The sequence below is a fragment of the Coturnix japonica genome, chromosome 2 (genome assembly GCF_054131305.1).
Source record: "Coturnix japonica strain WE chromosome 2, WE-NBRP24, whole genome shotgun sequence".
NCBI classification, from domain to species: Eukaryota; Metazoa; Chordata; class Aves; order Galliformes; family Phasianidae; genus Coturnix; species Coturnix japonica.
In genome coordinates, this window is record NC_140664.1 from 42,023,038 (window position 1) to 42,050,770 (window position 27,733).

The window sequence follows — 27,733 nt, forward strand, 5'->3', positions numbered from 1 at the left end:
GCTTGCAGTTTATTCGCTGTTTCAGTTGTGTGTAAGACACCGCATTGCAGATAACCATATGGGAGTAATTATTATTGTTTTTTAACTATTTATTTTTATCTCCCATGCAGGCTTTTGTGGGCAGGGAGTGGTTTATATTTTGATTTCCCTTAGTCATATATAATCCGTTTGGCCAGGAAGCAATGAGTCTAATGGGCTCCCTGAGAATCAGGAATAGAGGAGACAAACTCCTACCTCTGAGTACTATTTCTGCGGATCAACAAAGAGCCAAGTCCTTTGTGAAACACCTGCTTCTTTTCCAAAGCTAGACCTGATTTCCTAGTCCCCATAGCTGAGTAATAGTGTAGCAGATCTGTGTGCTCTCTACAGGCTTTTTGTTCTATAGGGTTCTCGCCCTAAGGAGCAAGAATTCTTTGAGGTCTTTCTAGCACCCAGCCTGCACTCAGGCAAGGCAGTTATCATCTTTTTGTCTGTTACAAATGCTTTTATATCTATTTATTTTGAAATACCAGACGTGAGTATTTAAACCAAGTCTCCAGAAACACGGCTCTAAATCTGTGGAAGAACTTGTCAGAATAGTTCTGCATTTCAGCTGCTCTGGTAGAAAGGTAACATGTTTAAATGTTACTACTGAAACAGGGTGACAGCTGCAGTTTACATCTAGTTTGTTAGCACAGCAGCGCCCATATTGTTATGGACTGCATTAGAACTGCATTTTTCAAATGAACTTGATTAGAAACCAGCAGGGCTGTAAGTCTGCCACGTAACAGCAGATGAGGTCTTGTGATGGGTTACCGTTAGTTTTATTCACATGCAGGATGTGGTACTGCTGATTCAGCCTACCAAGAACGGTCTGAGGAACACAGAAATGAACAGAGTGACACGTGTTACTTCTATTGACTGACCTAAGCTGGTGTGTACTTCTCAGCATCAATACTATAGACATCTTTGAGGGTGACGGAGCACTGGAACAGGCTGCCCAGGGAGGTGGTGGAGTCTCCTTCTGTGGAGATATTTAAGACCCGCCTGGACGCCTACCTGTGTGACGTGGTGTAGGGAGCCTGCTTTGGCAGGGGGGTTGGACTCGATGATCTCTAGAGGTCCCTTCCAACCCCTACAATTCTGTGATTCTGTGTGATCTTTGTTGTTATATACGTATATTTTAACCCCTGACAGCAGAGTATCATCAGTGCAATAGGTGCTCACAAGAATTTCAGCCAGTAAATTCAGCAGAGGTTCAACCGGTGACCAGCTTCCCACTTACCTCACAGCTCAATGCAGTTTGGCATTGGATAACCCATGCTACTGTTATCTCTTACCTAAAGAGACTGAGCAGACTGGTTTGTAATCACTGAAGGACAATACAGTAAGTTAATGATGGGAAGCAAGAATTGCACCGCAAACAAATTAATTGGTCTAAAATCTCCAAGATTTTTACTCAGTTTTTCTTGCCACTTGTTAAAGAAATAAAAGACAAATTAGCAACAGTTTTTGCATCCTGTAAGAGATGAAAATGTAGTATTTTTGTATTCCTTTTGTAGGACACTGTTATCATAGTTCAGTGTAGCCTGTTCCTTTAGATACTAAATCACTCTTCCCATTGACAAGCTTTCCAAGCTTCTGGCCTGTCTTTGTGCTTCTGACAAGGAAAATTCCTGCAGTCATCACCTTTATAGAATCTCTGAGTTAATAACTTTTTCAGCAGTATTTTTCCTCTGTAAGTCTAACTGGAATTTAGCACTACTGTAAATTCCATAAGTCACAAAGAATGGCAAAAATGGTAGGAAGAAGGAATCAATTATTAAAGAAAGCATAAAGATTTATCTGTAGCATCTGAGAGAAGGAGCTAGAAGCAAGGAAGTCCTGTGCTAAGATTTTCTTGAGTTTCATTTCTTCACTCTGTAATAAAGTGAGTCCCACTTGTCCAGGGCCCTTCTCCACTGTGTCTGGTTGAGGCAATCCAACTCCTTGCTGCTTGCTCAGAGTGCCCTAAATCTGATTTCATTGGGTTTCTTTTTACCTATTTTGTTCCAGAATTCTACATCTATCCTGGAACCCCTCTCTTTATATGTGTGCATATAAAGTGTGGAAAATAATAAGGAAAATCAGAAGACTTCTCCCACGTTTTTTCTATTTCCAATACAAGCCTGCAGAAACAGCTGCTGTAATTATGAATTCCATTGGAAGGTGTGCCATTCTGGTTAAATATCAGGTGCATCCCCATTGCTAATTACACAGGGGTGGAGGAAGCCAGGATGTAGCTATTTAGCTGTTGGAAGGATGGCTTTCTGTGTCAGTCACTCAAGCTGGTGAATACACTAAAACGAGTATCCTCTCTTTTTGAATATATTGCATTTTCTAAGGGGAAAAAATATCAAAGTTCTTAAGAACGTTTCTAAGGAAATGTAATTTTCAAGCAGCTAAAGCTATTTGTTCTTGTGCTTTGTTCCTCAGATAGTAGTCGTGGATCTCACAGTAATGAAGGTTCCTGCCTATTGTGTCTTATCACTTCAATATTAATGAGTGGCGAGCTCTACATCTGTTATCATCACACATTTTCCATCCTGAACAGCAACTAAGCAATACTACAAAGCTGAGCTAATCTTCAGAGCTTTCACTTCATGTTTTCCTATTAACATCTATTGTCATTTTAAGAACTAAACCCTGCCTAAGGCCATGCATTGAAATGACTGTCTCTTCTGTCAATAAATAGAGACCATGCATACATTTCCTGGTAAAGTAAAACACGTTTCATGAGCCTCTTCATCCAAATTATTTCAGGGGTGCTGAAATTGAGTGTCTTGACTCTTTCTTCTGATCTAAGAGTGTTATAATAGTAGCAGTTAAAAGAATAATTTCTGCTTGTGGCAGAGGACTTCAGTCCAGAATCTGCTGCTTCTTCCTCTCATAGACTTTCAGTTTTCTTGCTTAGTTTTCATAGGCAGCCCTTCCTTTATTGAGAAACTACCAGTTGGACAGTGACTGATTCCTCAGTCCTGCTCTCTTGAGCATTCATTTGTGGCTGCCCTTTCCTGTTTCCTCAGAACATGCAGTCTGTAACCGTGGCAGTTTTGCATAGAGAAGTCATGGGGGTGGCTGGCTTAGAGGCTGTGAAGTTCTTGTGAAGTCTAAAAGGAAAGTGAAAGGTAAGATGGAGCAATTAAGAATGATTTCTTAATGTTCTTGGCTGGTGCTGCTGTTTGGTTTCTGTTGTTGTGGTGGTTAATATTTTGATTATATTTGCCAATGTTTCTTTTTATCCACGCAAATAATTGCTCTAGACCCAATATATAAGCAGTCATGTAATGAGATGAATTCACGCGCTGTCACAGAGTTGTTTTTACTCAAGCATATGAAGGTGTGTAATATGTTAAGTGACAGGGCGCTTTGCTGTGTTGCTTATTTTATTCTTCAGAATTTGTTAATCACCAAACATATGCACACAGTTCCAGAGAAAACAAAGGAATGCAAAAGTATTAAGTACTTACAGCTGCTCTGCTGAGGCAGCAGCCACATGCTGGCCTGTTCTATGAGAATTAATTGGAAAAGCTTCTACACAAAATAATCATCATCTGACTCAAATTTTAGGAGCCAATTTAGGATGTTTTACTTTTGGAGAAATAATTTCTTATAGGCTTCAGAGCTGTGTTTGATTGCAAGAATATCTTCTAAATCTGGCTGTATTGCCAGAGGGAGTGAAATACAAAGAATAAAGTGATTACCAGAAATCAACTAATTCTTGTCCAGTCCTCTCTCAGGAGTCAAAATGAGTTCATGTAGGTCATAACAGACAGATCTTTCTCTAAATGTCCTTAAAGTATTTTCACTATTGAGAGTCTGCAAATTAGATTTCCCTCTTGTTCTTCCTCCAGTGAGCACTGACAACAATTGATTGCATCTTTACTACAGAAGAGGGATAAGAGCAAATTAAAGCTGGTGAGCTCAGTGGCTCGGTGTACGAGAGGGTGAGGTAGGCTGTCCTGCCCATACTGTAATATATAAACACTGTTCAGCACAACACCCTTGGTTTGACACCTTGGGAACTTGGTTGGGTTCCTGCACTTTGTGTTTGTGTATGAAGCTGTTTCAAAGCTCTGCTGCATTTGAGAAGGATTTATCTCTGTATAGTCCCTTGTATGCCTGTATGTATTTCGAACTATATGTGCAGTACTCACAAACAAGTCATTTGCCCAGTTACTCGGGATGGGCCTTTGTGCTTTCTAATTTAGGTTAAAAAATCAGTAGTCAGCAAGGCCACAGAGCCTGTAGCAAACACAGCAGCCCTGGTAAATGCCCTTTGTGTTGGTACGCTTCTTAGTCCCTGTAATTTAAAAGCCAGCAGTCCTTGTAGAGCATATTTTTATGTATTTAGAGTGAAATAATGTCTTGCTAAAGCATATTTTCCCTTTACTAGTTCAGCAGTAAATATTTTTCTTTCAAAAGTGTCAAGCTGCTCGATGCATAATGCGATTTGAAATGAGATTGTGTAAAGGTTACTTGTCAGCAACATCCTTACGTTTCTACTTTCGTTTGGAACTTTTGGCATTATATGTGCTTTATATTTAGCATCTTAACATTTTCCACTTGCTTATTTCCTCAGTCCTTCACTGCAAAAGTAGAATGGCCTCTGTTGGGTTACCGAGGCCTTATTCTTGTTGCATTAGACTTTAGGATTGCAAAAGGCACCAATAGCTCAGCTTGTGAGGAAGGCATACGAAGGAGCTGAGGCAGAACATTGAATCTCCTGGCATTAGGGAAAGTTGCATGGATTCCTGTGCAGATGTCTTTCTTCAGTTGCATTTTCAGTTTCTTTTTGCTGTGGGTTTGTAGGTGGCCATTCCACTTCAAGATCCCACAAACCATGGCTGCCTGGAACTTACCTTGTCACTCACACATGAGGAAGTCTTGCTCTTCCATCAGGTCAGTTAAGTTCTCTGTATCTATTGTAACATACAGTGACTTTGTACCTGTCTGTACATCAGTACTGCTGCCATAAGGCTGAGCAGTCTACAACCACCTCAGACAAAAGCATCTTGACTTTCTATAACTGGAATAGACCACACAGATTATGTTCATTTCAGCAGCCCTGCCAGCAGTGTATGTGCCTACAAAGATGGTGAGCTTCTTCCCCTGCATATGCAGTTAGCTACTGATATCTTTGTCCTTGATTATTTCAGTTCCTTATGTTTTCAGTTTAATCCTGTCTCCTGGAACATAGCACTCTGTTCTTTACAAAACTCTTCTCTGAGGCTTGCACACATAGACACGGCAACTGGCTTTTAAAAGAGGCAGTATGATCTGCAGCGTATATCATAAAGCAGAAAAAAGCCAGAAAAGCATATTGAGGGACAGATGCTACCCCAGATATCAAAGTTTTTATTTCTGGGTAGTAATTTCTCATGTGCAAAACTTGGTCTGAACACTTTTGCTGCTCTCAAGAATGTGACCAGTTGTACCATTAATTAGAGGATGCAATGAAAGTCATCTATTTGTATTATATATATATAATGTATGTATAATATATATCTGGACATTAGGAAGTATTACTTCTCGGAAAGGGTGGTCAGGCATTGGAATGCACTGCCCAGGGAGGTGGTGGAGTCACCGACCATGGGAGTGTTCAAGAAACATTTGGATGTTGTGTTGATGAATATGATTTAGCTGGGAAGTATTGGTGATGGTTGGACTAGATGGTCTTCTAGGTCTTTTCCAACCTTGATAATTCTGTGATTCTGTATGTCTTCAAACAGTATGTCTATTTATATACACTCAGGCTCCAGCATTCTCTAGAGAAAACAGCTTAGGTAGATCTGTGTGCTCACATCCTTTTTATTCTAGTAGGTTTTCTATCATAAATATTTGATTGAATTCATACAACGTTCTTCCTGTTTTGACGTGTAAAACTATAAAGCAGACATTAAAGCGTGTGTTTGTTGTTTGGAGATACTATTTTTGGCACCTGATGTTTAATTTGAAATAGAATTTAAGAGTCTAGAAGCTGATGTTTGGCTGGCTAGACTGTGAGCTGGCAGTTCCAAAAGGAATTAAGCAGAACCAAGTGTTACCTCCTGATATTTAATGAAATCAGCAGGAGCATGTCATTGCCTAAGGTTCTATTCTCTAAAATGAAGTATTTTCTCCCTTGTTTACCATTAGTTTTCTCCATCCTTCTACTTCTGGAAGCATAGGCTGTTTGTTTGGAATACACTCCCTGTCCCATCTGGTTTGTAACATGTTCCTATTTGGGCTTTTGTCAGTCAAGGGCAGTATGTGAGCTAACAAACGTTTCTGTGAGTTAAACGTTCTTCAGAACGATGCCTATCAGAATGTGGGTATCAGTGGTGGCAGACAGAGCATGTGCTCAGCAGGAGAAACGCTGCATTGCAGATAAAGGGAAATGGCAACGTCGAGATTCTGTGTGCATCTAATGGTAATCCCAACAGGGACTTATAAATCTTAATGTGCTACAACGTTCTTCTGAAAGCAACAGCAGAATCAGCAGAATGACAAATGTATTACCCTCCTTTAATTATTACTTTTTAAGTGTATTTGTATTTTGAAAGCATTCCTACCCTTAAACAGCACAGTGCCTTTTAAAGCCATGTATCAAGTGACTTGTTCCATACTGACTCACTATTTATTCTTCTACCAGCAGTGCTTTGTGAAGCTGAGAGCTGCCAACCATGTAAGCACCTTAAGCTGAGTTACGTAATTTTAGCTGTTATGAGTTATGCACAGCAATAACCAGGGTAATACAGTGAGAAAAGCTGTGCTTTTACTGCAGGCCATTTTGTCCTGAGCTCCTCTTCCAGACACAGCACAAGAAGAAATCATATTTTGTTGGTTTTTTTTTCTGTACGCTCTCTCTCTTTTTTTTTCATTTTATTAGCATTTTTCTCAAATGCTCCCAGAAAATATTCCCCTCTTTAATCCTTCCATTCCTTTCATTTTATTAACTCTTTCACTTACCTATTTTTAGAGGGCTGTAAGCATGTGGAAATATGTAGCACCAAGGATAAATAATATGTAGCACTCTGAAAAATAAGAAGGTAGAGAAATGCTGGCAGATCTACTGCCATGGATTCAAGCAACAAATTAGCATCATGATGAACTGCAGCATCATAATACAGAGATGCTAGGAGCGAGCTGCACTTTATCTGGGTAACTCAATACTAGGAAGGATCAGTGACAAAAGCATTTACAATGACATATCTTCCCTATGATTGGAAGTAGGAGATAATATTTTTTCTGGCTTCTTTATATCCCTGTGGCCTGATGTCAACCCTGAAATGGCCTCAAGTTGTGCCAGGGGAGGTTTAGGTTGGATGTCAGGAAAAGCTTTACAGAAATGGTTGTGAAGCACTGGAATAGGCTCCCCGGGGAGGTGGTTGAGTCACCAGCCCTGGGTGTGTTTAAGAGCCGTTTGGATGTGGTGCTCAGGGATGTAATTTAGCAGAGAGTTGCTGGTTAGGCTAGTATAGTTAGGTTGTGGTTGGGCTTGATGGACTTTTCCAACCTATAACTGTGATTTTACAGCTAGGTAGTAAGGCAGTGCAATTATTCCTTAGGACTGTAGTCAAGTGCTGCATCCATCTTCAGGTTCAATGAGCTTCTTGCTGCTCCAGATAGATCCTTGGGAACTTGGAGCTGGATCTGTTGCTGCCATGTCCTATTATGGCTTATGTTAAAGATGGTGTATGTGTGTGTGTGTTTTGGAGTGGAGTGACTAACTCCCCTCCACAGATGATAGAAGGATAACTTAGAGTAGATATCCAATTTTTACATAAATAGAGTTGTGAGATGAGTAACTATACTTCTCTGAAAGCATTATGGGTCTTGCTCAATTCAAGCAGATGTTGTGTCACAAGTAGCAGTGCTACTGAGCAGTGTCATATCCATACAAGTGCTTGTCATTTCTTTAAAATCAAGAAGGTCCACATATCTTGGAATTTTCTGTGGATCCCAGATAAAAAAATAATGAGTTTGTTGGTGCCAGCCAGGCTGGTTTTATGCATTGCTGTTACAGGACGATCACAAAAGCCCTGAATTAGTGTTGCCCACTGAAACACAGAAGGCTTCATTTAAATCTATATGAAAAGAAAAATGCTGCCACATGGAATAATCACCGTACTCCAGACTGTGATATGATTCCATTGAGTCTAACCACTGCTCAAGGCACAGCGGTTCCCTCATTGCATCCCAGACCTTTTTCTGTCCAACTCCTGCCTTCCTTTCTCAGATCCTACCCAATTAGTATATTCTATTTTAATATACAGATAAATTAAAAGATATGATGCCGGAGGCTAAAATTCAGGAACAGATGATGCAGTTTTTGGTTTCCACCAAACTAGAATTTAGCTGTGCTTTGTAAATGACACTATCTGCTATCTCTTGGTTGTAGCCCTGAGCAATCTCTGTTCTGCCTGTCCAGAGTATGTGACTCTATTACATGAGAAATGAGGGCACTTGTCCTAGACGACAAAGTGCTGCCCACAACTCTGTTGCCAGAGGGTTCTCTAAGACTGGTAAGATAGACATAGTGTTTACATGATGGGATAACTTTAAAATACCTTCAGTAGGTCTGGGGTGGGAGCTCCAGACTTCTTTGTAGCTGAAAGGGGGAGAGAATTCAGCCTTTGCAAAGGGCATCTGCTGAGATTCTTGAGCACAGAAGATACTGACGATGGGAAGTGAGCAGTTGAAAGGTACAGCTTGGAACGAAACCAGCTCAGCTGGGAGGCAGGCAGAGATGTCTGGGTTTGGGTTGCCTGTATTACATCTTACATAGAAAGCAGTTTCCACTAGGAATTTGTATATCAGAGGAAGTTCATGCTAGTCAGGGCTGTATTGCAGGGTTTAAGCTCAGCTGTGTAGCTGTCTACATGAGTGGAAAGGAGGACAACACTGACTTGCAGAGATGTCTATTCAAGGGACGTTCCGAGGGAGATGGCAGAAGAGGCACAAAGGGTTTGTGAGAAGCTGTCTTATGACTAATTGCTGTTTGCAGCTGCGGGTAGACACATGTTTAATTATCTGCTGCATGCATGCAAATTTCATTTGCAGTCGATAGTGCCCAGATGTTCCCTGCCATAATACAAAGTACAACAAACAATAGGAAAAGGTTTGCTGAGCAAACTAAGGCTAGGAGGGGCAGCTTCACGTTGCATTCCTTCCTGCCATATGCTAGGCCTGGGATGAATGGGAATGGGCACCCAGCAGTAGCTTGGAAGGGAGCAGGGGCTGGGCTCCTGGCTGCCTTCACACAGCCTGCAACTGTGCAGCCAAGCAGCACTTCTCTATGTTCCTGGGTTGTTCCTCTCTTCAAGGCGTTTCCCTTGGTAGGGGTTCCTCCTCTCCTAGCAGTCTTAAGGCCCACCTTTCCTTCCTTGCCTTTCTTCATCTTTAAAGTCCTTTTCCACTGTCTAGTCTCACATCTATTCTTACTGCCTGTTGTTGTTTTTTTTCCCTACTGCTAAGAAGTCAGTATTTTATCACAGAAAGGGAACTGAATGTTCTTTTAACTCTTTGTAGGAAAATGCTTTGTGTAAGTTCTACACATTGAATTCCCAACACTCAGAAACAAGAGTCCAGACAAACAAGACTACTGCCTTCTCCTGTTGGCCCTTATCAGGAAACAATAAAGCAATGCTGATTTATATTGATCCTGCACCTGGCCTTTGTTCTGCTTCAAGGCATTCAACCTCTCTTTGAAAGGTTTAACTTATTCATTCCCATTTAATTAAATAACAGCTATGATCATTAGTGCTTCTGTGGTGTCTGTTTTGAATTAAATTTGTTCTGAGCGTATCTAGCATCTTGATTCATTTTATCTTCCACGATAAATGCAACATACGGAGATTTAACGATGTACGTCTTCCTTCTTTTGTGCACAGAGGTAACACAATTGCCAGAAAGATTTGTATTTCTTTGAGCCTGACAAAGGCACAGTGGGACCAATGCAGCTGCTTCAGGTGTGGAGGAGCAGGAAAAAGCCTGAGGACAGGTAGGCTCAAAGGGATGGACATTTATGTGTATTTATAGAGAAAAGGGTTATGCCAGGTTTTCTGGAGCCTCTGTTCTGCCAGTTATTGCATAACCAATTTAATCTGCGATAAAGTTCTCTATAAAAAACTTGGCAATAAGTTTGAGTACAGTTTTATACACTGTACGTAGAGCTTTATGCATGTTTTAATGAGGTATATGAGCCAAAGTCCTGTGCAGTGGTTACATCTTCCCATTAAGACAGTGAACTTTGGATCATGCCTATGCATTTTCTTGGAGAATTGCCCAGAGCTCCTTTAGCTTCTTTTCTACTTCAGTTTCTCTGACTCCGGGGGTACGCCATTACTTTTGATTTAACTGAACATAGTAAAGAGAAAGATAGAACTTTCTTACATACTTGTCACCTTCCTTCTGAGCTAAGTTTTATTTGCGGGAAGCTTTGCCTTAGCCACAGGAATTGGTGATGGTGAATACTGCTAACCCTACAGGTGTATAGCAACCAGAAAGCAATTCCCATTGGAGAGTAATCAGAAGGGGCTAGGAATGAGATTTGTGGCAGTTGCCATTATTTCACAGTGTAAATCCTCCATACAAAGAAGTATCTTATACTGATAAATTGGCACAAAACCACAGAAGGGCTGAGTTTAGAACGGACCCTTGGAATTCATCTGGTCTAATGACTCTACTCAAGCCAAGCCACCCGCAGCCAGCTGCCCACAACCACATTCAGAATAACATAGTAGTTATGCTGTTAACATGGTGTTAATTGCAACTGTGCCCACAAGAGCTGGACACAGAGCCACTTATTTCAGTATACTTTAATACTGCTCTCTGTTATCAATTCAGGCCTCAGCAATTAGATCTGAAAAGTTCTTTCCAGGCTTGAATAGTGACAGCTGTCTTTCCTATTAATTTATGAAGAACTAAGATTCTCATGCATGCAATTATTCATTCTTAGCAGCACAGTCCTTCTGTGACAGGAATCTTTGGCATAGGCTTGTGCACAATAGAGAAACCCATTGCTGTTCCAAGTTAAATATAACAGAACAGAGACAAAAGCTCATGGATGCCAACTGTCTTTTCATCTCGTGTAACAATGCTCAGTTTTTTATCAATGGGAAGGTGACATCCTAACAAAGAAGCTACATCTCACAGAACACTCCGCATACGCTTCACATTCAGAACCACCTGTAGGAAAACGCAGTAATTGGCTGAGATGCAAAGTAGCAGTAGAAGAGTGTTTACAAAAATAAATACTTCAAATGCTATCAGCTGTAAACTAGGAGAGACAGCAAGGTATGAAAACAGGTCAGAACTTGCTTTAATTGCTATGCAGGGTCCCAAAAAGTGACAGAGAAATCAAAATTCACTGGTTATTCTGCTTTTGGTTATTCTGCTTTCAGCTCTTTATACTCAGAGGATGCTTCAGTGCAACTCTGGCAGTGAGTAGCTTCTCACTGTTTTGGGATGTCTGGGCCAACTGTGCACAGGAGGCTTATGCTTACATCTTGCAATCTTAATGCCCCAAGTGCAGCTATACCATAATATTATGGCACTGCCCCCTTTAACATAAAGCATTTTCTTTCTCCAGGGACATCCATTTGGTGTATTTTTAGAACCATAGATAGATCTACAGAAGACTGGACCGCAGTGCCCTAAATTTCTTTACATCGCCGGAGAAAGATGCTGAAGCTGTTTAAATGAGGAAGCCACAAAGAAAATGGTAAGAGGTCTCTGAAGATGTCTCACTAGGATACTTTTGTCTTTTAGAGCCAGAAGTAACAATACCATTAATAAGCAGTGCAGTGACTTACATTTCCTTCGTATTTACAAACGTTTTTCCCCACCGTGACCATGTTTCTTTTGAGAGTACCCTGTGAACTACTTCATTTTGTTTGCCTGCAATTCCTGCTTTTAGCTCTGCTAACCATCTTTCAGCTCCCATAAGACAGGAACTCACTGGACTTGGTGTCATCTACCTCAGGTAATGTGCTTCAATTGAATCCAATCCAAAGTAACTGGAGAAGAACCCTTTGCTCTTGATATGTATACAGATAAGAGAGGTAATAGCAAAACCAGTGCAGTTTAGTCTAGAGAGAAAATCTGCTCACTTTATTTAACTGATGTGCCATTCAAATAGCCCTCATGTCAACCTAAACATGCTGCTAATGTGCCTAGTTATTTAGCTATGTATTTGTGCTGCACTGAGCACTGTATTTCATATTTCCCCATAAGACTTTCCAAAACTTTTCTCAAAAGCTTGAATTGAAAGAGGAACAAACAGTATAGGAAAGTTATACTGACAATGGAATATATATATATATATATTTTTCTTATTATTTTTAAGGTGAACAACAGAAACAAAGTTCAGACTATAATACTGCTGCACCCTTGAATACAGGCAGTGAGCAATAATGCAGGCTTAGAAAGGGTGGCCAAGGTTGAGAGTTCTTGCAATTTAAAATATAAGCATTACTTAGAGGCTCAATTTGCAAATAGTAAAGATGACTAAGGAACAAAAAATGAGAGGGAAAGACTCTTGTGGGATTTATTTACTTTATTATAATAGAGTTACTGATAGATTTAGGGGTCCATCTGAAGTGGTGTAGTCAAAAGAGGTAAATAATATATGGAGGTAGCTAGCGAATGCCAACACTCAAATGACAAAAGCTTTGGAAATATTATTTATAAGAATAAAAATAACATGGCTCACTTTGCTTTTTATTCACTTAACATTGCACTTAGTACAACACTTGGTCACTTCTGATCTGCAGTGCACTGGGAAAACTGTTTATTCTAACAGAGTTGTTGTTATATATTAGGATTGTACTGAGCTGATACTTACTGGTTTCTACACCATAGATTTACTGAGGTCTTTTTACATTTTTTCATTTATTTCTTTTCTATCACCATTAAAAATATTTCTGACAAAGGAAAATCAAATGAGAGGGAATTGAAATCCAGGCCTGGATCCAGGTTGTGATGTAAACATCTTTGCTGTATTCACTTCTGTGTGGGGGGAGGGAGAAGGTTTGGGTTTTTGTTTTTGTGGCTAGGGAAAACCTGCCTTAGAGAGCCTTCCTTACAGAGCAGAAGTGGTTCTGCAGAGCATCTCCAGGCAGAAGGGGTCTCCCCTCCTGTGCCGCTCCTCTGCTTAAAGACCTCAACACCCCACTGGATTTCACCCCATCCCATTTCCCCCAGAGTAACCCTACAGCTGAGAACCCCCTGCACTATGAAGTTGCATGAACAGCTTTCTGACAGCTATCCCACTGCAAAGACCTGCAGTTACAAGTACAAGGACAGAGAAAGGAGAAGCCCTGTCAAGTTTATTTGGGCCAACCCTGTATTTAGAAAGGTGGAAAGTGGGTTTCTTCATCCACCATGGATCTTGATCAGGTACACAGGTGTGAATATCAAAGAACACACTTCAGCTGGTTTCATCCTGCAATTGATACATGAGAACTGCAGCATGTGCAACTACTGCTCGCAGTTTAACTTGCCTTCATTTAATCAGAAAGAAAACTGATGGAAGAAACTTTTGGCTAAGAAGCTTACAAGAAAAAGTTTTCTGAGGTTTTTAGATGACACAGTTCTAATAAGCAATGATGACAGACTCCTGCTTATCCAGGAAAAACCTATCCTTAAAGCTACAGAATTACTTGCACAAAGCAAGCTGGATTTAGGTGTCTGTAAAAAGGACAAGACATACTGGATTAAAATAACCAGGCAAGAAAATGCATGGCTTTAAGAACATACTGCTTTTATTTGGTTCCAGAATTTCTTGTATTTCAACAAACTCCCAGAGTTTCACTCCTTAAAGTGCTTCAAACTCCACTTATATTATTATTTTTAACATTAATGTACACATTTCTGTATAAAAATTCTGTTTATCAATCCAAAGAGACTTTCATTTTTATAAATTTCTTTACATCAGTGGATCAAATTTGCTCTCAGGATGATCAGCATTATGGCAAATTCCTGAAATTAAGACACTGGAATTCCACACAACTATAAGCTGTTGTGGGTGAGAGCAGAATTTGACCCAGCAGGGTATATACAATTACATTTTCTGCATATGTTTCAAAAGACATAACAGATTACACCAGAAATCAATGACATTTAATAGGGAGTTTATCCAAGCCAATACCTTAAATTTACTTTGGTGCAGTCCACATCCAAAGGATTCATTTTCTTACCAACTATTCTGTGACACAACAAGCAGCAAAAGGGGAACCCACAAGATATGAATTCACACAGTACTTCAGCAGACCCAATCTGATGAGTGTACAAGTAAAGTTATGTGGCCGGGCACCCACGCAAACTCACAGCCCCGTGAACCTCTGAAATTCTCTTAGTGGAGACAGGTTTGCCATTGATGCTAATATTCTGAAGACAGCCAAAAAATGAATCTTTGACTGGAGGCCATAGCGAGTCCAAGTTTCCTACAACGAGGTAGAAGTATAAAGTCAATGAAACAAAAAGGATTTTAAAGATGAACTAATGTGAAGCTCTCAAAAGAGGAAGAACGATACAGGACTGAATACATGAACAGAACTTTTGTTTCAGAAAGGAAGAAAAGGCAATAGATACATTAAAAAAGAAAGCAGCAGTAATTTACCTGGAATTTTGCCGAAGTAGAGAGGGTGATGCACAACATATTCAGGAGAGAAGGGTGGATGTCCAATGGTGTAGTTACTCTCTGTGTCTACTTCTAGCTGCACAGTGTTCTTCTTCTGAGTGACTGCAGAGAAACAAGTACATGAGAGCTCTTTCTCAACTCTATAGAAGAACCAAGCAGATGACACTGGTTCAAACCAGCATGAAAAGTCTAGAAATTCAACTTGTAGGAAAAATAGATTTTATTTGAATTCAAAGTAAGATTGACACATCTAGGTACTCTGGGGCTAAATACAGCCAAAAAAAGTCCTCTTATGTAAAGCCTTGAATTAACACAAAACACTTACATTGTTCTTAAGAGTGCTCTAAGAATAAGCAGAGGAGAAACAATTAACTAAAATCTGTGGCTTCAATGTTCTATGCCCATCCTTCTTTCCAAGTTTCAGGAGAGCTGGTGTGATACAACATACCTGCAATTGTATGCCACTGTCCATTAGTCAGAGATTGCTGCGGTGTGACTGATGTCTGGAATTCTCCAGCTCCACCATTTCCAGCAGCAACGACCTGTAAAACAGTTATCTGTTAAGTTACCGCAAAGAAAGGAACAGAAAAATACAGTAATTTAAGTAATTTACTGAACTGGTGGAGAGCTGGGTTTCACCTAGTTTAAGAGTCAGTCATTGCATACCTATTCCAGAAGTTTCCTTAGCAGAATCCCAGGAATGAACATTTTCCAAGTTTTAAAAGCAAAAATACATCTTACAAAATGGTTTTAATGCTTTCGAAATAGTCTCTCTGAGTCAAGGTCTTTCCTTCTACACCTACTTTTCCTTCTCCAAAGCAGTCACCTACAAACTTTACAGCTCCAGAGAGAATCACTGCAATGTATTTCTCTGGCCCTTCATATAATTTGGTCTACTTGTAATTCACTCAGGAAGCTTGCAGCCTGATTATTTATAATGACATCTCCAACAAGAATCTGCTTGTGCTTTCTCACATCTTGCTCCTTATTCCCTGTAAGCAGGCTATTTCTCATCATCATCCTCTCCTTTGGTAATGGCCAAGCAGCTGATATGTTTAAGTCCATTTCCTATCAGGTTCCTCTGGTGGCATTCCATTGACGTGTTACTTCCTTTTGCATCCTGTCCTTGCTAACAGCCAGCATAAATCTAAGTCACGGCTCAAAAAAGTATCTGATCTCATCCACAAGGGATTCCCCACTGTTGGTGCCCCTGCTTCTATGTGCTTTCACATTCTGTTGATCAGAGACGTCTGTTTTATTTGAGGTCTCTACGCAATCAAGCACAGTGGTTTTGTGGTCCAAAATTCACATTCTGAAAGCTATCACATAACAAAAAAATTCCAAAATAAAACAAAAATTTACATTATGACATGTCTGTCAGCTAGAGAAGTAGCCTGCAAGCAAATATGGGAGACATGGATAGTTCCTGCATAGGGTATGATCCCACTAGATCATACAGTATCAAGAAAAGCCTGAGAAATTAAGACTGTGCCCTACTGCTGATTAGTGATGAAAACACGTGCAAACTATGGTGCGTACACTGGAATCTGGTAGTGTAGGCAAAGAGACAGGTTAAATGCTCAATTTTCTATGCAGAGGTTTTAAACCACTCTAAGGAAGTTGTTCAGTGTTAAACCTGAAGGCAAACATAATACATAAGCCCAGAGTTCAAGGTCAGCACTCCTCCCTGCTGAATGAGGGTTATACATCTTTAATGGAATCGCAGTTTGTTCTTACCTTTCCTTCTTTCATGTAAATAGTTAAGTAATTGTCTGGCTTGCTTCCAGAATGGAGGAGTACACCTGTTGAACTCCTTGGACGAATGTTGAATACTATCCTAAAATCCAAGCCCATTTGCAAATTGCCTGCAGAGGGGTAAAGAGTGGGTAGAGGAATAAATGGAAATTGTCATAAAAATACACAAAGAAAACATCTTTCTACATTCATACATACACATTTAAGGCATAATTACCTTAATAAATACCACAATGTCTATATAGCTTACCAACAGCAATGTATCCTCCTTCCTTAAAGAAATGAATCCCCATCTCCATGGGAGCATCCAGGCATGGAAGCACATCCTTTTTTTGCTGAGGTGCGTTCATGACTTTTCCATTCATCTTAAAATTCCTCAGGCAACCCTTGAAACTCTTCATTGGTATATTCTGAAAGCATGATTCAAAACATGAATACCAAAGCATGATGGATATCTTTTTAGTAAGACTGCCCATTAGATCTTTTGTATTGTTGGACTACAGATACCCACCTGTCATTAAGGGTACCTAATCCCCATCTCTGATGCAGTGAAAAGACATCTGTGTTTTAAACAATATAGTAAGAGCTGATTTTGAGTTGATGTAACTCCTGCTTGCAGCACAGATATTTCCTAATGATGTTTCAACACAATGGAAGTTGTGAGATCTCAACTACACCGTTTCTTAAGAGGCCGTTTATTTTAACTTGTCTTAATTGTCTAATTTTTAAAGTAATGGGAACAACACACATTTCACATTAATATTCCAGTGCTCAGAGAACGCCTGGAAATGTCTACTAAAGCTTTTCAACACGGAAATCCTTCATATTAACATTAGTGCATGTAATCAGTACAACTTGGGGAGTGTGTGGAGGTGCCTGTATCATCTCTTTACCTGTCTTTTCAGCAATGGCGGCCCTCCCAGGTAGACTGGTGGCTTAATGTCAGTGATGGAATCTCTTGCTAATCTTCCTAATCTTCCATGCTGAGCCCTCAGACCATCAACAACAAGGAGGACATTTTCCCCATCTCTGCCGCATACCACCTTTTCAGGGTGCAAAAACAACAGAATGAGAAACCCCAATGCCAATGGAAGCCATTAGAGCTAGCGTACCAAACAGCAACTGACAAACAGTGTTTTTGAAAAGTGAATCATGTACAGCATAAATAGAGAGGATATTTCTCAGGCTAGTCTGAAACCAGCAAAAGTAGAAATGGAAGAAAATGAATAAGATATTTCAACTGAGTATCAGGATGGTTTAAAAACCAGAAGCATCTTGCAAGTCTATCATTCAGACTGTCAGAGACTCGGATTCTGGTCATCTTGATGGGGTCTAAGAATGGAATCACTCCACACTCACTCTGCGTGACTGAAATCAGACATTTCACTGTATTCTGCATCTTGGTGAACCATTTGGGAGATGTTGAAATGTTTAAACTGAAAATAACACGCTGTGACTGATGGACTCTGCAAGCTCACTCATAACAGAGACCATCAGTCACATGAGCTCTGAGGCATACAAATTAACTTCAGATGGCCGAAAGGAATGATTTCAGTTTTTCTTTCCCTGCTTCTACCTAATAACTTAGAAGTTCAGACTGTGCCTACTGAATGCACGTAGGTGTTTAAGATGGCTCCTGTGTCACACTACTTACAGTATGCCATTGCCCATCATTGTATTTAACACTTGTTCTGATTTTGATTCGCCGTCTTCCAGATCCAAGAGAAAAGACAAAACGTCCTTTTGAAATGTGGAGAGCGGTGTAAGAGTTCCCAGACCTTCCTTCCATAAAAATTATCAATCCTCTCGATGATCGAGTTCGTATATCCACAGAAAAATGTAACCTGTAGCAGAAAGTAAGCATATTTGGACATGTATCTATTTGGAAAGGTGTTGTATTCTCCCTGTTCTCCAGAAAAGCACCAATGAAACTCAATTTGTGAAATGCAGAAGACATTTTGTGTGGAATCACAATATTCTGCATTGCCTGCCTTCTGAACATGAATGAGAGTTGACTTATTCAGGCTTAGAACTTGGCATTGGTATGCAATGTAGCTGCCCACCGTACCCAAGCCAATCTATGTAGTTTGGGGAAGTATGGAAAAAGAAAATTTCCTGAACCTTTAAAATCACTATTGCATTGTGCCAAAAGATATAAACAGGATTAAGAATCCTGGCTTTCAGCACTTACAGATTCAAGCAGCTTTGAAGATTCAAGTATTGGTAGGTGAACTGATAATATTTGTATTACCTTTCCATAGGTGAAGATGAAGGAAACGTGTAGGATATAAAACTGTTGGGGGTGTTTCCAAGGAGATATACCTCATCGTTGACATTTAACTGAGTTAGTAAAGTGTAGTTTTGCTGGTCATGCTGCACATTAGAATACGTCAAATAATCAAAGTCTTTTTCATCCTGTAAGACAGAATTGAAATATTTACTGTGGGTGAGCATAAAGTAATAAACTTGATCTATGCAAGAATTTCCACCTGAGGCAGTCAGTGCCCTTCTCTAAATGACAGAGAAGCTCGAGCGAGTATAGATTTTGTGTGGAACTTTAACACAAAGAGAACCTGCTTCAGAAGTGAGATGGAAGGCAAACAGTATCATCGGGCTCTATAAATCATGGCTGTGCAGACAAAGCCACAGCAGGAATGTAGAGTGAAGATGACAGTAAAAACAGGCATACCTTGAGCATCTTAAACCTGAGTGGGTTTTTGGATTCTTTCAGCAGCATTGGTTCAAGGTTTTCATACTGGTGGCAAGCTCCAAGGGAGACATCAGTCTTTGCAGTAAAATTCATGAGATTTTGAACCTCAGGGAGCTGACCTGTCCTAGAGTGATGAAAACAATAAGTTCCGTGACACAGCATGCCTCTTCTCTAATGTAATCAGCTACATACTGTAAAACTGTGTTCTGTACAAGAAGGATTTCCCAGTGACCTGATGTTAAAATACCAACTTCCATCATTGGATGGAAAATTTACATTCAACACTGCAAAAAGTTTTCACGTTTGTCCTGGTTCTGCCCATTTCCTTTAGGGCTTAAAAAGAAAACAAAGCAAAAATAATCCAAATTATGACGCTTCCTTCTCATCTCTTCTAAACACTTTTGTCTTTTGTAATAAAGGATACCCACTTCAATAAAAGTGAGCATTAATAAAAGCAGTCTTGATTTCTGGATCAGAAAATGAAATTTTTGTTAGTATGTGCATAGCCAGGGAGATCAAGGAAAATATAAACAAAAAATAGAAACACAGTAATTTACCCCCCTGTGCAAATTAAACATTGTAACGAGAGCTGTCTAAGCATAATGCCCATCACAGCTTAATAAGCAGTTCTGGTATTAAAGCCAAATTATCAGATGGACTGTCAACAGCAATTTCCTTTATGGATAAAGGATATTATTAAATAATACTATCATTTTATAGGTCAGACAGAGCATCTTTAACCATTAAATTACAAAACACTTCACAATTGAGCAAATGCAATGGAACTCCTTGCCCGTCATTTTCTGTGAGAAGAGCAGTAGAGCTGGGAGCAGATCCTGAACTTGTTTCAGACAAAAATTCCATTACATCTGAACACCAGATTTAATTACAAGTTGACACCATGTGCAATCTGTCTGGATTAAAGGATATTACGGGGCAGCAGAGTTACACATCCATGAAGGTTTCATATGTGTAGAAGAGACGCAATTTAGAAAAAAAAGCATTTTTCATGTGATTAAAAAAGGAACACAAGACAAAAATGTATCAAACTGAAAGTCTGCCAGGCCAAATACCTTTCTATAAATACATTCGAGATGCAACCTTCAAAATCATCTCCACCAAATCTTATAGGCTGAATGAACGTCTGTGACTTCAGAAAGTCAAATGATTTTGAATCGATGTCATCATCAACCAGCAGTTTTACTCTGAAGAAAAAGCAAAGAAAAATGAGCATGAAATCTACAGAAATACATCCACGAATTTGAATGAAATGTACACTTCAAAAAGAAACATTTGACTGATGTGTTTTTCTCATTACACTGCAAATACACCAGAGCTTCACTTGTTTACTTTTGAGATTCTTCTCATATAAACTTATCCTGAATTTAACTTGCGTGAAATTACTCCGCTTTTTGGTGGTTGATGTTGAACAAGGGTTGTCTTTAGCCCTCCAGTCCTACAGTCTCCTTTTGCTTTATTATTTCAGCATGTTCTGCTCCTGTGTACCCAAATTACAAGTCCGACAACATTTTAATCTTTCTCCAACTACAACATAAAAGACTCAAATAAAGGACTGGACTCACGTGTCGGCTTTTCTTGTTACTGTCACATAATGCACTGATCCATCTTCATAATCCTTCTTCACTTTCATTTCATTCTCTCCTATCTTTGCATTTACAAAGCCAGGACTCAGATAGATGGTAAAAATATTAGGCTAAAAAAGAATTGCACAAAATAATCCTTAAATGCAGATGCATTGCAGATGCCTTTAGTTCTCTACTATGTTGTCATTAATAAAGCTCTCTGCGGTCTCGTGTGGAAGAGAAATTTTCTTAGACTAAAACTGCATTTCACAGTTGTCTAGTACCAGATTTCACTCCCAGTTCTTTATGATTAATATAGTTTGTATTTTAAAATCTCTCTTAAATAACCAAGCAGTTATTTAAAATACTTCTTTGAATTGTTTTTACAATAACAACAGGGTTTTTTTTCTTAAATATCAAGTGTGTATTCCCATATTTACTCCTCCAGCCAGCAAGAATGGGGCTCTGCTTGAACCTTCCTGCTTCCTGAGAGGTCATGGCCCAAATCAACCTTTTCCTCTGCACATTTGATCACAATAACGATTTTGCATTGGCAGAAGGCCAGCTTTACTCAGACTATTTCCAGCCAACTGTATTAGGCAACAGTTACCTTACTGGGATGGAGGTGCTGTGATGCATAAGGTACTTTACAGAATGCTCAAGGTTAAGGAGCAGTTACTGATCACTTCCTACAAATTAACTGTTGTTTGAATGAAGAAATTGCCAAGACAAATATCTCTGGCTTATGCCATGCAAGATGACAGGCTCTGGAGATGTTTATACCAGCTTTTTCTTGCTTCAAGATATGGGAATCTATGTGAAACTTAGTAGCAATGACAAACTGACATGGTCACAGACCAACATGACTGATCCAGAAATAAAAACGAACACATGTTCAGCTTAGAATATGTTCCATACCCATAGACTGTAACTTAAGAGTGTTCCAGTTGATGCCATCGTTCGAAAGCCAAAGCCAACTTGGAAATCTTTGGGAAATGGGAAACTCGCTGCACTCAGGCTCAGTGTGCCCTTCTTGGAGAAAGATGCAGATCTGACAAGCTAAAAGAGAGAACGATTTCAGCGTTTTTCCTTCTACCTGAAGAACTGGCAGCAGGGGTCAATAAAAGCAGTACTCAACGTAACTGCAAGCAGCTTCAACCTGAACTAGACACAAGGCAAACTGCAAGTGCAAAATTCCAGTATAGAACAGACTGAATGCATTCCAGTATCATTAGCTCTGATGTGCGAAGCTCTACAGGGAGATGAGGGCAGCTGAGCATGACACACTGTTCATCTTGACTGTTTGCATTGACAGGAAAGTTTCTTAAGCAGATGTGTTAATTTTCATCTCCCCATGCATTATTTGGTAAGACAATGCTGAAAAAGCTACAGCGTCCCTTTTTAAAAGGAAAGTGGTAAAACTCATGGGTGTACAGGAGATTTCACAACACACAAGTGGAGCAATTGCCTTCCTTTGAGAGACTATAGTGGAAACTCAGCTCAGTCAAGGAGAAAGATAGAGAACTGAATCAATTATGAAGCATAAGCACCTCAATGAGAAGAAAGTTCCTGAGTAGTATTAACTACATATTCTGCCCCAGTCGGTAACAGCAACTGGAGGCTAACAAATCTATGTGCTAAGTGTGAATTCTTAGTAGCACACAGTATTAAGAGGATGGGCTTCATCCTGGAGCAAACTGCCACAGCAGGAGTGCAGACTCCTTTCTCTTTGTATCTTCACACTAAAGTTGATTTCTTTCTTTGCCATCACACGATAACCAAAGCTAGTTTTTGATGTAAGTAAAACAACGTCCAGGTTTTACAGGCAAACCAGAGTCTATGAACTTTACCAAACCTTTTAAAATGATGCTGCTGTTTACCTTCCAGTCATCTGAACATTTCTTGCTGACACCAACAGTCTCATCAAAAACAATAAATCCAGCCTTTGGGTTTTTCACATTATTCATGCAGCCCCAGAACGGAGGTACGGTTATACCAAAGCTGGTTTCAGGGGATGGAAGGAAAAAGAGTTCAGTAGCTTGCTATTTCAAAACAGATACCAGTATAACAACCTGGAAATGCTGACAATACAAGAAATAGAAAAACAAAACAAGTAATCTTTATTGCACAAACATACTTCATGCTGATCAAACTTGATCCACAGGGCACACTCAAACTCACCAAAAGTCACAGATTATGACTGTGATACACAATAGAGAGTATGAAAGAGTTTAGATGGAGTTACCATACAAAGTACTACAGCCTTTTTATGGCTACTCACCGTTTCCGTAGAGAAGATGGAATTCCACCAAGATAATATTTAGTGAAATCAAAGACTTTAATGTCGACTGAAATAACAGTGCTAACACGAACAATGCTCTTAATTCGGAAAATCAATACACTAATCTGAAATATATGAACACTGAGAATTACTTCACTTACTAGGAACACAATTATTAAGCAGATTACATTTAAAGAGAATTTTTTTCCTCCTCTAGTTTACTATTGCTCTGAATCAGAATAGCAGCACTAGTTCAGAGGTACTCGGCAAAATTTAGGGATTTATAAGGTTGCTACATACAGTGATCACAGATCTCTTCATATAAAGCAATGTGCAGTCACAAAGGGCTTGATCCTTTGGCGACTGCTCTATTAAAACTGAATTTACTCACAGGTAAACATAACAGTAGGTAGTAAAGGCTTGCGTCCCAACTAATCCTCAACACAAAAACTTCACAACAAATCTTTACAACAGAAGGTGTAGCTTCAAAGGAATTTCTATTATTACAAACTGCAATCATTCCATCGTTTAAAATGACTTACATGTTTATGCGTCCCATCATTTAAAGTTAAATTGCTTTCTATTTCTTTTGGAAGCTCAGAGTCAATTTTGTATCTAAAAGCCAGATGGCCATTTTTAACGAGCACAGTGATGTACTGATCCTGCAGGAAGAAAAAGCACAAACTGCTCAACATTCCACATTTATATCAGTGTCACATGAACCGTTGTAATGAAGCTACCTGGCTGATTCAATCTTATTCTGGTTAAAAGCATAAAACTAAGCACGGTAAAACTTACAGGGCTAATTTTAAGTACTTAAAAATCTTACAAACAGATCTAGTATCAAATCAAGATGTAGTTGTCAGATCCCTAGAGGACTTCTTCTCATTTCAAGATGTTCACTGATTTTCTTTTTTCCTCAACAGAATTGAGTTATTACTACATGACATCACAGTGATAGTTACCATTCCTATAATACTACTACATAAGCAGAATCACTGCACAGAAGAGCTACGTAGAGAGATTTTCAGTCAGCTTTGACAAGGTCAGTATTCAGCAGCAATTAAATACCCAGCAGAATCTACTCATCTGCCAATCGAACACAGATAACAGTTTCAAGCAACTTTACTGCAGTTAATGCTTCCTATTTTATGATAATGGCCCACAACGTCAGAGGAAAGGGATGACCCTTTTGGATTTCCTAGAGCTCAGACATCAGCTCTGACTGCTCCATTGCAAGGCTGACTAAGCTGGAGGCTCACACTTTCAGAGTGAGGCCAAAGAAGATGACAAACTTTCTCCTGCAACACGATAACACCAGGCCTTGTGTAAGTTTGAAGACCATGGAGCACACTGCCAAGCTTGGCTGGACTGTCCTACTACATCCACCAGGTAGTCCAGGTTTGGTACCTTCTGACTTTAACCTGTTCAGTCAGATGAAAGATAGGCCACATGGGCTGTATTTTCCTAGCAATAATGCTGTCATAGCAGTTGTAAGAGTGGGTCACTTCCACTGGGGCAGCTTTTTACGAATACAGCATGCAGGCTGTTGTTCATTGCTGGCATAAGTGTATAGCTAATGGCAATGACTATGCTATAAAACAGTGTTTCATAGCTGAGAATTTTCTCTACCAAATAGTGGTTTGGGGCTCTTCATAGTTGTTGTAGTTTCTATGAAAGCATTACTTTCAGATCAACATACATGTAAGTAAATTTAATGTGTTCTCATGTGAGTGAACTTTTTCTTTTTAAAAGAACAACTATTTGGGCTTATAAAGAAGGCAGAAGCATTTCATTACCTCATTTGCTGCAAAAAACAATATGCCTTCATCTGCAGTAGTCTGAATTGTCTGCTCGTAGCGTAGCAGTGCATTTGGATTTGTTGCTTTATACGTGACACTGGCATAACCAGTGCCTTCAAAGTAGCTTTCGTCAGTCCCTTTTTTATACCTGTAAAGATTCAATGTTACAGGTGTGAATATATGAGAGTAAAATCTACTACCACATGGATTTACTGTCATTAACATTTAAAAAACTCTGCATTTAGAGCATTTAATGCAGAACCACTAATAGGGTCAGCTTATCTAATCCAAGCAAAAAAAAAAACACCTTCCACTGGCTTCTATTAATTTTACACTTGATCTCTTGAGAGGAAAAACCTGATTTTAAAATCATTAGTGATTGACTTTTTGCAAATACTTTTTTGTAATACTTAACCTATACAAGAGCTGAACACATTCGTTCAAGAATTATGTCTGGGTATTACACCATTTAAATTGTTGGCCGGTGGACTGAGATTGCTATAGGTGTGAATCATGCCAACTCTGACATCTCTGTGACATGTGTTAATGACCAAGATTTAGAACAAAATAATCATTTGTGTAACTGGTCATTCTTCTGGATGCTAAAAGACACGAAATTCTGATAAAATCACAGAACTGTCAATCTCTGTGCATCGGTATTGTACCTTCTGCAGGGCTGCACTTCAGTGGTATTGAGATTAAATGTCTTCTTGAAGTTGTAAAGGCTGATAACATTCTCATTTAGGTTGTCCAATTCAATGCAACCTTTGTAAGGAGGATAGTCTAGCTTACGTGGAGGCTAAAAAACAGTGTTATCAAAAAACATGTTATCAACATCAGCTGACAAAATTTTACATTGACACGTTAACCGCTAGGACTTACTGCAAATGTTAGTAAGAAACAGAATACGTCATTCTAATATTAAGGAATTATCATATCTCTGGATATAATAACCAAAGCATCTGATACCACCCCAGGAGCACTGCAGCACAGTTTAAAGCAGAATCATACGAGCGGACTGGGGAGAGTACTCAGCAGGCTGGAAGGTTTCATGGTGTCCTTGGAAGAATAGAAACCATCATATTCCTTTCTTTGAGTTCCAGCAAACTACAAGCCAGGCAGCTTCTGTAGGAAGTAGCATTTCTTTGCACTCATTCTATTCCTGCTGGCCTGAACAAACTTTTATAGTCTTTGAAAGACTGCTAATTCCAACCTTGTAAGAGTAACAGAATGATTAACATGGAAATCTCTTTCAAAGACTGAATGACTCATTTTACCCTAAAATCTGGTGGGTATCCTCCAACATAGAAGACAACAGTGCTGGGATCAAGATTTAGGAGGGTGTTTCCATCTCCACTGCTTGCAGTCAAAGGCTTTTCAAATACTGGAGAAGTTGAGGTTGCTGCTCTGGTATAATTCAGCTTTACGTACTGGTAAATCCTAAAACCAAAACAAACAGGAAAAATATCACATCACACTAATAAAAGATATTCCAAGCAGGTTTTGGAAAAGACTGTTGTGTGCAGTGGATCTTATACCTTTCAAGCTTAACTTGATCCATAATGGCTTCCTCAGTGTCGCTTTGCATCACAAGTGGATCCACAACAACTTCTGCTTCACCATCTCCCAGGTTATAAACACAAGTGAGGTGACCATTTTTTACTGCCATACCAATATACCCTTTAGAAGCCTAAGAACAGCAAAGCAAATAATCGTTAATAAATTACTGATGTTAATGAAGTTAGAATACAACAGCCCTTCTTCAGGGACACCATCACACTGTGAACAAGACATAAATCAATTCACCTGCCCAGTGATGAGAATATCATTAAGTTTATCAGTTTTGGGTTTTGTTTTGTTTTTTTTTCCCTAGGAATAATAAATAGTTTGGAGAAGAAGAGACTATCAGGTTAATTCATCGCTCTCAACAAATTCCCAAGGAGTGGCAATGGACAAGAAGGTACTGGTCTATGATTCTATGAATCTCTTGTCACTGGTAAGCAATGATAGGATGTGTGGGAATGGCACAAAGCTGCTCCAGGGAACATTCAGACCGGACAGTAGGAAAAAAGTTATTTACTGTGAGGATGGACAAACACTGTAACATGCTTTCTCACAAGGTCCTTGATGGCCCACGCCTGTTAGTGTTCAAGTTGTATTTGGATAATATCCTTAATGATACGCTTTAACTTCTGGTTAGCCCTGAAGTGTTCAGGCGGTTGGACTCAACAATCTTTTTAAGGCCCCTTCTATTTTAACTTTTATGCTATTCTAAACTGTAGTCAAACGTGCCATGCTAATTTAATGAACGCTGCATTGCACTGATTCGGAGAGTATGGTTATAAATTAACTGCAGTGACACACATGGCTTTTTAGGTTTATAACATAAGAACTATAAAAGTTAAGGTAGTTCTCAATTCTGTAACATCATCCAGAGAAAGCCATGAAAACATGGCATTTACTACAAATTTAGGTTCAACGTTCATGAAATAAAGAAGGTGCTACGAACGGCACTCAGTCAACACTCAGTTCCTACTAAGTTGACTTAGAATCATGGAGTCATGGAGTCTGTATTATTCTGCATATTCAGAACAGAAATTAAGAGCTGAGGGGGAACTGGCCGTTTTTTTCAACCAGGAGAGAAACTCACAGTCACGTGTGTTACAATAAGAGCCAAAGAAGCGGGAGTAGGGCCATGTTGCTTGTGCTGACTGCTTCAGACACTGATAGTTCTGACAAGACTGTATTTATGACTGAGAAATAAATTCCAAAGGAGCTAAACAGCAGAATATCAAAGAGATGAGTATTCAATCAATCACTAAGTTGTCTTGCCAGTGGAGGAATGAACTATTCTTCACAAAATACTTATTCCACCACATAAAGGCAATAATTAAAAAAAAAGGAAGGCTATCAGTGGCTATGAACTTCAGTCAATAAAGAAAAGATCTCCCATTTGTT

At 39.4% G+C, this 27,733-nt stretch overlaps 1 protein-coding gene and 1 long non-coding RNA gene across 5 annotated transcripts in view; one reads left to right on the plus strand and one right to left on the minus strand.

Annotated features, from left to right (window-relative positions):
• The first annotated feature begins 3,064 nt into the window (after positions 1-3,064).
• On the plus strand, positions 3,065-27,657 carry LOC107310080 (uncharacterized). Its single transcript, XR_014943390.1, has 6 exons — positions 3,065-3,146; positions 4,831-4,920; positions 9,894-10,003; positions 11,594-11,725; positions 23,900-24,018; positions 26,649-27,657. It is a non-coding gene; the product is annotated as an uncharacterized LOC107310080 (long non-coding RNA).
• LAMA3 (laminin subunit alpha 3) overlaps positions 13,749-27,733 on the minus strand; it is a 102,724-nt gene continuing 88,739 nt past the window's right edge. For all 4 annotated transcript variants that reach the window (XM_085539585.1, XM_085539584.1, XM_085539586.1 and 1 more), the window contains 19 exons: positions 26,314-26,465; positions 26,053-26,215; positions 25,441-25,574; positions 24,773-24,923; positions 23,516-23,635; positions 22,974-23,098; positions 22,573-22,693; positions 21,611-21,751; positions 20,693-20,823; positions 20,183-20,314; positions 19,089-19,233; positions 18,651-18,814; positions 18,054-18,243; positions 17,293-17,442; positions 16,650-16,809; positions 16,382-16,509; positions 15,093-15,186; positions 14,624-14,746; positions 13,749-14,447 (listed from right to left, as the gene is read on the minus strand). In XM_085539585.1, coding sequence (XP_085395711.1) covers positions 14,302-14,447; positions 14,624-14,746; positions 15,093-15,186; positions 16,382-16,509; positions 16,650-16,809; positions 17,293-17,442; positions 18,054-18,243; positions 18,651-18,814; positions 19,089-19,233; positions 20,183-20,314; positions 20,693-20,823; positions 21,611-21,751; positions 22,573-22,693; positions 22,974-23,098; positions 23,516-23,635; positions 24,773-24,923; positions 25,441-25,574; positions 26,053-26,215; positions 26,314-26,465 — 2,670 coding nt within the window. In that variant the 3' untranslated portion in view covers positions 13,749-14,301. The remainder of the gene's footprint in view (positions 14,448-14,623; positions 14,747-15,092; positions 15,187-16,381; positions 16,510-16,649; positions 16,810-17,292; positions 17,443-18,053; positions 18,244-18,650; positions 18,815-19,088; positions 19,234-20,182; positions 20,315-20,692; positions 20,824-21,610; positions 21,752-22,572; positions 22,694-22,973; positions 23,099-23,515; positions 23,636-24,772; positions 24,924-25,440; positions 25,575-26,052; positions 26,216-26,313; positions 26,466-27,733) is intronic.